The 11181-nt window shown below is 54.3% G+C and overlaps 1 protein-coding gene across 1 annotated transcript; it reads right to left on the bottom strand.

The window, feature by feature from the left end:
* Positions 1-5786: 5786 nt before the first annotated feature.
* RPS4X (ribosomal protein S4 X-linked) lies at positions 5787-9917 on the bottom strand. Its single transcript, XM_064463572.1, has 7 exons — positions 9869-9917; positions 9584-9661; positions 8836-9016; positions 8305-8402; positions 7379-7550; positions 6561-6718; positions 5787-5949 (listed from the first exon to the last, which is right to left on the bottom strand). Exons 1-7 carry the CDS (start codon positions 9869-9871, stop codon positions 5848-5850), a joined length of 792 nt encoding a protein of 263 aa, XP_064319642.1. The 5' UTR covers positions 9872-9917; the 3' UTR covers positions 5787-5847.
* Between the last annotated feature and the right edge of the window lie 1264 nt (positions 9918-11181).

Genomic DNA, 11181 nt, shown 5'->3' with positions numbered 1-11181 from the left:
CCCTTTCCTTCTGAGACAATTAGGATAGAGGAATCACTTCTCACACCAATAATCACACCTCCTCCAGGAAGCAGATTAATTATTGCTCTTGGCTTTGGGAAGCCAGGAAAGTCACCCATGCTCGCATAGCTGGGACTAACAAAACCATCTGCCTGCTACTCAGGGGATGAAAACAACCATGTGTGTGAGAACGGAAGCCACGAAGAGAAAGGATCGACACATTAATCAGGAGTGTATCCAAAGTTTTTAAAAAAAAAACAAAACCAACAGAAAAACAAAAAACTCCTGATGCTCCGAGCTGAGCCATTCTGCCTCTGTCCCTCAAATAGCAGTTTACCCAAACACTCTGAAAAACATTCTGCTCTTACTTCTGCTCTTACTTCAAGAAGCAACGAAAGGGCAGAAAGTACATCTCTGCCAGGAAGCAGGAGCAGGTGTGAAATTTCACATTTGGGAATGCACTCTGTCAGCGCTTGACAATATCCCTTTCCTTTGCAAGCTATCTAAGCAGATACAAGCTTTCAAACTTTTCTATTTATGTCTGCATTTGATTTTGCTGTTACTGCTTGGGGTAGGGGAAGTTTAGCTCAACATTCCTTGTTATTTTTACTTACTTCCTAAATCCTATTGGCTTCTAAGATTTTCTGTCTTCTTTTACCCCATTCGCTGTCTTTAATTCACTGTCATTTAATTCTTTGTCTTCCCTTAGCACTGTCACTTTTTAAATTTTCCCTCTACATCTCTCTAAATTTTATTTTTCCTCTTTATTTCCCTAATCCCCCTCGCTTTTTCAATTTTTTCCTACACCACTGATGTAGTTCACCATTGCTATTTTAAAATATTTTCCTTGCTTCCCTATTCACACTTGCTTTCAAAGTTTTCTGTCTACTTTCATCCTACTTGCTGTCTTTTTTTATATTATTTCTTGATGTGCCTTGGTGCTGCCGCTTTTTAGACTTTCTTTCTACATCTCCCTTTTAGCTGGCTATCCTGAGGTTTTAATTTTTTCCGTCTTGTCCTTAATCACTGTTGCTTTTTAAAATGTTCTGCCTACTTGTATCCCCGTCAATGTGTTTCTTTGTTAATTTCCAGGTCATCCATTAGTGCCATTGCTTTTGAAAATGTCTTTCCATTTCCCATAAATTATTACATAATTTTACTATTATGTTATTTATTATTATTTAATAAATATGTATAATAAATTTTATGTATTTACTGTGGTTATAATAATCTTTATTACATTTGTATTTATATATAATAATATATAAAGATATAAGCATATATTATGGGTTTATTTATTATATTTGTTATTTTTATGTATAAATATATGTATTATAATAATATATCAAATAAAATCACCATTTTAATTCACAGTCTGCATTTTTTAATGGTTTTCCTTTAGTTCTCTAATTCCTGCTGCTTTTAAAGTCTTCTATGTACCTTTTTCCCATTTGCTGTCTATTTTTTACTTAGATCTTCTCTTTCCTTAGTGCCATCACTTATTAAAGTTTCCCTTTATGTCTGTGTTTTACTTCACCATTACTATTTTTTAGTTCTCTCTTAACCTCTTGGCTTTTAAAGATTTTTATTTTCCCCTCATTCGCTGTCATTATTTTTTAATTTTTTCTTGCTTTTCCTTAGGGTGCTCACTTTTTATGCATTCTTTCAACATCTCTGGTTTAGTTTGCTGTTCTTATTTCATACGAGTTTCCTTTATTTCTCTAACACTCATGGCTTCTTAAATGTTCTTTCTAGGGCTAATTTAATTCCCTTTGCTGGCTTTTAAAAACGACTTCTTGTCATTCTCAGTGCCCTTGCTTCTTCATTTTCTTTTCTACCTCTTTCAGGTTGCTGTCCCTACATTTCAATCTTTTCCTTTATTCCTCAGACCTTTTTAAATGTTCTTTCTCAGCTTACTTTTACTCCCTTTGCTCTTTTTGTTTTTTTAATTATTTCTCCTCTTTCCTTAGTGCCCTTGCTTCTAAAATTTTCTTTCTACATTTCCAGTTTATTTCACTCTTGCTCGTCCTTAATTTTTCTCCTTATTTCCTTAATCCTACTTGCTTCTAAAATTTTCTGTCTACTTTTAGTCATAAAGTCTCAGTACAGAATAAGTGTTCCTTAAGATGGTAGGACCATTCTGCCAGGTCAGTCTGTGCTGAGCACCAGGTTCTAACGCCTGTCCAGTGGTGTCCATGATCTCTTTCACAGCCTCCCACGTCACAGACAGCTCCCCTGTCAGGTACCATGTTTTACATGTCCCAGCCCCTTCCCTCCCCCACCCCCACAACAAAACTCAAACAGAACACATAAGGACTCTGCTTCTTCTAACCTCCAAAAGAACCTTAATTCCTCTGCTGACGGTCAACACCGATATCCTCATGCCATTCATGCAATCACCCAAATGAAGAAGAGAGCAACAACAACACAGAAGCCCAAGAGCAAAAAGTGTTCTCAAACCTCATCCACCTCATTTGAGTTGAGCTCTCAAAGCTCATCTACCACAGGACCCACCCACCACCCCTCCCACAATTGCCTGGAAAAGGGGTGTGGTGAACCATTGGAGAGTGTAAAGGTGGAAAAGGTGGCTAGAAGAGCAATAGGGAGTTTTATCACCTGCCTGAAGTTCACAGCAAGGAAGAAAGGAGGTAGGGGAAAAAGAAAAAAAAAAAGGGAAAAAAAAGGGTAGGGCCTGTGGCTAAGAGGGGTGGGGCCAAGGGGTGCCTGCAGCACCACCCACGCCATTGCCAGGGGGCGGGGCACATTGCTGGGGTTGGTAGCTAGCCGTGCACACAGCCAGGTCATTGCCGGAGTGTGGGGGCTGCTTCTAAGTGGGGGGTGACTGTTGGGCCAGGCACCGCCCCACTGGAGCTGTCACCAGGGGGCAGGGCCTGTCACTAGGGGAGGGTCCAGTGAACCAGCATCGCCTCCCCGGGCCATCACCAGGGTGGGGTGGGGATCAGTGGGGCCCAGCACTGCCCCCGTGCTGTCGCCAGGGCGTGGGGCCAGTCGCTTCAGGGGGTGGAAGATGGCACCAACCCTGGGCCAATCACCAAGGGGCGGGGCCTGTCGATAAGGGGGGCTTCCGGCCACAGGAGCCAGCACTGGGGCCACCCCCTGGGGCCATTGCCAGGGGGCAGGGCCTGTCACTAAGGGGGAGGAGTTGGCACCACCCCTGGGGGCGGTTGCCAGTGGGCAGGGCTTCTTGCTAAGGGGGAGGAGCCAGCACAACCCCCCGGGTGTTGCCAGGGGGCGGGGCTTGTTGATAGGGGTTGCTGCCAAGGGAAGCCAGCACCACCCCACGGGCCAGTCACGAGGGGGTGGGGCCTTTTGCTGGGGGGAGGAGTGGTAGTGCCACTCCCCCCGGGACCGTTGCCAGGGGGTGGGGCCTGTGGGTTAGGGGGGTTGTGGCCAGAGGGGTGCTGCCACCACCCCTCCAGGGCCACCGTTAGGGAAGGACCTGTTACTAAGGTGTGGGAGACCGCACTGCCCTCCCCCAGGGCTATTGCCAGGGGCAGGGCCTGTCGCAAAGAGGGAGCCAGTGGGGCAAGACAATGCCCTCCCTGGGTCGCAGCCAAGGGGCGGGGCCTGTAGCTAAAGTGGGGGACCAACCACCGCCTCTCCGAGGCCGTCGCCAGGGGGCGGGTCCTGTCGCTACGGTGCGTGGAAGGATCGAGAGGGCAAAAAGACCGCGCATGCGTGGCTCCCCGGCTGCAGTACTGGATTTTGGTCGCTGGGTGGCAGGAGAGAGCACAGCAAAAAATAGCCAACGCGCATGCGCGGCTCGTCGGCGCAGTACTGGATTTTGGTCGCTCGGTGGCAGCAGAAAACGCGGAAAAATCGTGCCGCCGCGCACGCGCACTCCCGAGCTGCAGTGCCTGATTTTGGTCGCTCGGTGACAACAGTGACAGTAGGAAAAGCACCACTGCGCATGCGCGGCTACCGGCTGCAGTAGCTATTTTAAAAGTCTGGTGGTTGTTTCCGTCCGTGACCTACCCCATTTCGTCTGGAGGAAAAGCAGCACAGGGAACCTGCCAGCAACACCCCGACAGACCCCACCTACTGAGGCAGGAGCAAATTATGGAGGTTGGATTGTACGATCTTGACACTTTCCAGGTATTACTTCATGTAAAAGGAGTACCTCGTTAGCAGCACGTGTCCAGTCTACACACAGATGCAGCTGGAAACAAAGCAAAAGGGTAGGTCTGACTTCTGTGACCATGCTGGTCTTACTAACCCCTTCTGCAGAGTCTAACAACAGGAGTCTCTTCTGACAGGGGTTTGTGCTCTTAACTTTTTAACATACCAGGGATTCGTAACTGTTGGGTTTTTTTAAACTCCCAGTACCTGAAAGCTAATGCGCATTTTGGCACTGCAAATGCAGCCACCCTAGGCTGGGGGGAGGATCAAAAGGCTAGTAAAAAGATGTGAGTGCAGAAGCAGGCGTTTTGCCCTTTGGAGGCCTTTGATGACCTTTTCATCCATGTAACATCTTAATGTGGAGGAGATTGTAATTAAAATCCTGCTCTAAAGTACCCTGAAGCCAGAGCAAATTGGCACACAAATAAGCTAGTACCTTAATGATCCATTAAGGGATTGAACAGAGTCACTAACATGTCCTGGCCATAGTGGTAGCTGGCATGCTGGTCCATCTGAAGGCTGTGGGAGGACAGGGGGAAACGCGTGCTCCAGCTTTGTCCGCACTAGCAACACGCACCTCTGCTGGCACCTACACCTCTGGCATGAACTGCAGAACAGCCTTCCTTGCTGTGCCACCAAAATTTCTTCATACTGTTTCGAAGGTGTCAGCAGAGCCAGAGGGGCTTTGTTCTGGTCATGACCGACAGTTTATTTGGCCCCAAATCAACCACATCTGGTGTCAGCAATGGGTATGTGCCAACATAGACAGGGCCTTGTTAACAGCAACACCCTATAAAGCCTGCCTGTAACATCAGGACATCTGGGGAGAGGAAGTTAAGGGATGATGCAGTTATTCAGAAGCTTGCAAATCATTACTCAAAACATAGTCGGAAGGGTGACAACTCATGTCTTTACCAACCTATTGTCTCCCCCTGCCTGGTTAAGTGACATGTTTTAGTTTGAATATACATAGAGTGCATTAACTGGAATTATCGCAAACACAATACGCTGTATTTTATGAGGGTGGTTTCTATTATTCTATTTCTATTCTATATACAACAGTCAGGAGCTGCCCAGCCTCCAGCACTGCCACTGCCCCGCCCAGCGTGGTACCTGCCCTGTCCTAGCTGTCGGCCACCTCTGCAGGAAAGGCACTGAAGTAGGGCAGCCTGTGAGGGACCTCCCCACTAAGCTGCCACCAGCCAGGCACAGGATGCCAAGCAACACCCCCCTCGGAGCCCAACTGACCGGCCAATGCACCCCCCACCCCTGGTGCTGGTCACAGAGCCTCCCCTCCCTGCTTAGTCCCACAGCCAGGGGCAATCCCAGAGGGCCTCAATCCTGCCTGGCACCATTGGCCCCAGGAAGAGCCCACCTGGCTCTTTCCACACCCCTGCTCCTCTGGCATGGCCCTGGGAACGATGTCTAGCAGCGTTTGTGCCGACACCTTCCCGGGGACAGGTCAAAGCAGCCTGGAGGTTCTCCCACTGCTCTTCCTTGTCCTCTGGAAGATGGCTCTGCCACAGTTGCTCCCATTGCCATGAGTCTCCCCACATCAGTATGCCCTTCTGTAGAGCAGAGCATGGCTTCGCACTAGCACGGCACAGCTCCCCCCTGCCCCAGGATGCTCCCCAGCCAGTCACACAGCCATTTGGTAAACGGTTTAATTAATATACTGAAAGGACCGCTGCCAGCCCCAGCTGGAGTTCACCCACTGCTCTGCTTGGCCGCCAGTCTCTTGTCTCTCTCTTCAGCAATAGTCAGGCGGATGCCCTTTCCACGGGGCAGGGAGATCCATGGCTTGTTGCCCTGCAGCAAGAGAGAAGCAACCACCTCACAGCGTGAGACCCGGACAGGGCAGAGCTCTCCCTCTCAGCCAGGAAAAGCAGAAGCCAGCCCCTGCCCATGCTGGGCCACGCACACATTGCCACTGCAATGGCCCAGCAGAAGCACCTCGGGAAGGTGCCCAAGGTGTACAGGCCTACATCTGCCTCTTCTGGTCACCTCCATGAAGAATGCACTTCAGCCAAAACAGAAACACCACCCCTTTCTGACGGAGACAAGAGAGCGCATTGGGGGTGGCAAGAGAGTGAGGCGCTGGCAGGGAGGGCGCTCTCCCTCAGAGCGGCTACCGAGGTCACATCAAGGTCTGAGCACTGAGCACTGTGCTGCTCCTAACTCTCAGAAGGTTTAGAAAACCACAGTGCTGCTTCTTGAAAACATTCCCATTCCTAAATTTACTGCTTCGCCTTCCCCGAGCAGGCAGAACCACAGGAGTGGAGCCAGAACTGATGCCAGTATTGGAGCTTCACTGCGTGAGAGGGCAGCTGCCTACAGAAGACACCAATACTTCTCTGCTGCAGCCAGCAGCCCCCAACAACAGGGGAGAACCCACCCACCTTGTGCCCGCGCACGCTTACTTTGCCAATAACGAATATGTTGGAGAGCCTGGTGGCAAAGCTATTGCCGTTGGCATCCTTCACGTGAACCACGTCAAATGACCCAGGGTGTCTCTCCCGGTTGGTGATCACCCCAATACGACCCAAGTTGGCACCGCCAGTCACCATGCACAGGTTACCTGGGGTGAAGGAAAACAGGTGTGAGAAGAGTTGGCACCAGGTGCCATGGTGAAGCCCCTCCACTAGGCTATTTGAGGAGAAGGGCAGGGACAGAGTTGCAGTGGCCCAGAGAGTGGCCACCAGAGCACCTGGTGATGCCTACGTACCACAGGAACCCTGGCACACCTTGAAGAGCCAAACTGCTCTCTGGCCTCAGGTCCTGTACCAAACAATCCCCACCACCTTCTCGGCTGTGTCAGCACCAAGGAGGTGTTCCCATACCACTTGTTCTGGCACTGCTCATGGCTCTGTAACTGAAATCTTCTCCCACAACAAAGAGCCAGGAATCTCCCTTCGGCTGTCCAGAGCTTTCTGCTCACAGCCCCGTGAGAGCTGGGCTCAAGCAACCTCTGCAACAGCTCACTGCTTCTACCTGGTGCCTGGTTGCTCTCAGAATCGCTCCAAGTCCCTATGCCAAATGCCTCCCACTGCTGGCACACGGGAGAAATCCCTGCTCCAGCTCCAGGTGGAGATGCCCCAGGGAAACAATCCCTTTCCGAAGGCTGCCACCACTGCCTCTCTACTTTAGAGAAAAAAATATCTGGCATTTGTGTTTAACTTCCACACTGCTCTCCACGGTGGGGAAGAGGACAGTGTTTTACATGGGATACAAGACCTACCTGTGTCAAACTTGATGAAATCTGTGATCTTGCCTGTCTCCAGGTCAATCTGGACCGTATCATTCACCTTAATGAGGGGGTCCGGATAGCGGATGGTGCGGGCATCATGGGTGACCAGATGAGGGATTCCTTTGGTGCCCACAAAGATCTTCCTCACCTTGCACAGCTTGTACTGCAAACAAAACCACAGTGCTCAGCTGAGGCAGCAAGCAGCACCACAGACCAGGGGACTCCTGTCCCCCAGAACGCTGCCAGCCGCAGCAGGCCTCAGACCCCAAGCGAAATGCTCAGACACTCCAGGACCTGCAACAGTAGCCCAGGCAGCAACTTGCCCAGCTCACTGCCCCACCAATCCCCCTCATCAGGCTGCCACACAGCTATGCTACAGCCCCACTGGAAACCACCTGCGCTACAGAAACAGCTGCCCACCCCAGGCTTTGCACCCCACCCCCCAAACACTGGCTGCATTCTCTCAGGAAAGCCTACACCATGGCATTTCCTCATTTTGCCTTGAAGCCTGTGGTCACACAGCAGAGGCTGCCTTTCTTCAGGACCCTCCTCCAGGGAACTCTGGCTCCCTCCTGCCTTTCACCCTCAACTCCTTCACAGCCACTCTGGGACTCAGGTCAGCACAGAGCAGCAGCCAGAGGTAAAAGTGTATCACGGGGTGGGGGGGCAGAGAGGCCCCAACCACACACCACAGTCACCTGCAGTCACCTGGGAGGTGCTCTCATGTCACCAAAAGATTTCCCCCGCCAAAAGCTTTGGACCCCAATCCTGAAGGCCCTGATCTTCACTAGGGTGGCACAGACTCAGCTCTCATGGAACACAGCCAACAGCTCCCAGTCAGGAGATGCCAAAGAGGAAACAATGCCCCGATCAAACCCAACTGGGCTCACACTTTACACCAAGCTGAAGCCACTCACCTTGGCCTCTTCAGCTGTAATGCGGTGAACAGCAAACCGGCCCTTGGTATCGTACACCAAGCGGAAGTGCTCGCCTGTCTTCTCGATGCTGATGACATCTGATTTTAGAGAGGGAAATAAAATAGCAGATGTTATCAGCTATGTTACACAACTCAGCATGAAGCTCATATCTAAAAAGAACTAGGGACTGCTGAACAACACTTCAGGCATGAATGACAAATTTGGTATCCTTCTTGACCACAGGCTCACATCTCTCACTGTGATACAGTGCAAATTAGCAAAAGCAGCCAAAGGCTGGAGTCTGAACAGAAATTTACATATATGCAAGCAGGCAGTTATAAGCTACAGATACCTGGCTTCGGTATCCATTGCAGTGCACAAGTCCAAACTAAACAACTGCTTATACTTACCTTTTGTTCAATTCCACCAGGAAAGCATCTTAACCCCAAAATTGTACAAGCCTCACAAAACATCCCCCTGCCCAGTGCAGCAGAGCTGCCTGAGGTACCTGCCCCAGCCTTCCCCGCTCACCCATGAAGCCCGCTGGGTAGGTGATGTCTGTGCGGACTTTGCCATCTATCTTGATGAACCTCTGCATGCAGATCTTCTTGACCTCGTCTCCTGTCAGGGCATACTTCAGCCTGTTCCGCAGGAAAATGATGAGTGGAAGGCACTCCCTCAGTTTGTGAGGGCCTGTTGATGGACGGGGTGCCTGCAAACAGAAGCTTTCTGCTGGGTACTCATGCACAACAGCAGCATTGACTGTCCCCAGGGGAAGAATGCTGCTGCCCTGACACCTCTCACAGCAGCCAGCACTCAAGGACAGCTGCACAGAGTCTAACTGCTATGCAGGCAGTGATAGGCTGCAGGTATCTTTTCTTGGTATTCACAGCACCTTTCCCCCAAGTCTTGCCAGCCTCACAAAACACTGCCCCAACACAGTACAACAATCTACTGACCAACGCCATGAAAAACACAGCAAGTAGGTTAAAAGTGAGCAGCCGACCACACCAGTGCCATATCCCTTGCAAATGGAGAAAACACGAAAGCTGTTTGTAAAGCCCCTAACAGCGAGCGCCCCCTTCTCCCCTGCACTGCCCGATGCCCCAGCTCACCGTCGCCCGCCGAGCAGCCTACCTGAGCAAGCCCGCACACCCCGCCGGACCCGAGCATCCCCTTGGTGAGACTGGAAAACCGCCTGGGCCCGCAGAGAGCGGGAAAGGCCGCTGCCGCGGCAAGCCCGCGCCCGGCCCCGGCCCCAATCCCGGCCCCCACTTACGAAGACGCCCGTCAGCTTGTCCAGCATCCAGTGTTTGGGGGCAGCCACGCGCTTCAAGTGCTTCTTGGGGCCGCGGGCCTACGGGACGGGATGCGTTACGGGCTGCCGCCAGGCCCGGCCCCCCCCCCCGGCCGCCCCTCCCCGGCCCCCCCGGGATCCCGCCCGCCCCGGCCCTGGCGGCGGGCTCCCTCCCACGCCCCTCGTCGCAGCGGGGGCGGCGGCAGCCCGCGGCGGGCGGTGGATGGCAGCGGATGGCAGCAGAGAGCGGCCGCGCCGCGTCCTCACCATGGCTGCGCTCCTACGGGAAAGGGCCACCGCTTCCGGTCCGCCGCTGTTATCCGCGGGCGCGGCGGCCGCTCCGCGAGACGCCCCCTGTCGGCTCGGAGGTCCGGCGCCGCCCGGTGCCAAGGCAGACGGGGTGCGTGTCCCCCTCACGCTGGACAGGCTCGGCGCGCCCCGCGGTGCTTCGCCGACGTGCTGCCCACAGGAGGTAAAAGCTGGGCGTGGGGTGGGTGTCTGGGAAGCCCCTACCAGTGAGGTGGGGTCCCCCTTCTCTCCCCGCTGCAAGCGGCCTCGTTAGGGCACCCCGCTCCCGGCAGCGAGCTGCTGTGTCCGTGTGGGGTGGGCACGAGGCGAGTGTCGTGGGGAGAGTGACCGGATTCCTCCCGGCCCTCGCCGGTGCCATGGGACAGCCCCCCACGTTGTGCCCCAGCGGTTTGGGAGAGGGTGTGAGGGTGGCACATCCCCACCTACGCAGCGGGGCCGGGGGGCTCGGAGACTCCGGCTCCGCTCGGGAGCCGAGCCGGGGGGGACACGCATGATGCGCCACCGCCCTCCCCTCGCCCACGGCCCCTCTCGGGTTAGAGGTGGGACCCCACGCAGCCCCCCGAGCCCGACTCTGGGCCTTAGCGCCCGCTCCCGAAGGCAGCTCGGGGGCCAGCGGTCCCCAGCTGGGGTCCCCGGGGAGGCTGGCGTGTCACCCCCAGGGTACCGGGGTCCCCAGGTTACCCGCAGTCCTCCACGCCCCGCCAGGCAGCCGAGTGGAGCGCCTCCGCACCGGGCGGCACCCGGCGGGTCTCCGCAGCATCGCTCCCGCAGCGGGGCGCGGGCGGAAGGGAGGTCCCATCCTCACGGGTGACACGATGGGGACACCGCGCGGGTGGCAACCCTGGCGCCATCGTAAAGCCGGGAGGAGGCAGGGGAGCTGCGGGGAGCAAATCTTCCTCCCTCCCCGGGCCGCTTCCCACAGGGTCCCCCGCGGAGATGGACCCCTTTGTCCCAGCGCTGAGCTGGACAGGGAGAGGGGCACAGCCGGGGAGACGACGGTCCTTCCAGGTTTTATTCGACAGGAGCTGGAAGCCTTGGCCCGCGAGACGGCCCCGCGTTGCGGGGGGACAGCGCGGGCCCAGCGCTCTTCCAGCCCCGCCCACCCTCGGCCGGGCGTCGCGTGCTCCCAGCGCCGCCGGCCCGCCCGCAGCGCCGGCCCTCGCCCGCCGTGGGGCAGCCGGGGCGCTCCCTGCGGACCGCGGGTCCCCGGTGGGATGGAGCGACGCGGCAGCCGCCCTCCAGCGTCAGCAGCCGGCCAGCAGGTCCGCGAG

Source organism: Phalacrocorax carbo, chromosome 11, assembly GCF_963921805.1.
Source record: "Phalacrocorax carbo chromosome 11, bPhaCar2.1, whole genome shotgun sequence".
Lineage (NCBI taxonomy): Eukaryota > Metazoa > Chordata > Aves > Suliformes > Phalacrocoracidae > Phalacrocorax > Phalacrocorax carbo.
This window is presented reverse-complemented; position numbering and strand designations above follow the sequence as displayed.

Bases quoted from the DNA above. Each gene is read 5' to 3' on its own strand.
- RPS4X (XM_064463572.1), bottom strand. The intron at 7,551-8,304 runs GTGAGTGGCTTC...TTTTGTTTGCAG, and splicing joins TTACAGCTGAAGAGGCCAAG to TACAAGCTGTGCAAGGTGAG. The intron at 6,719-7,378 runs GTAGGTCTTGTA...CCTTCACCCCAG, and splicing joins TTTCATCAAGTTTGACACAG to GTAACCTGTGCATGGTGACT.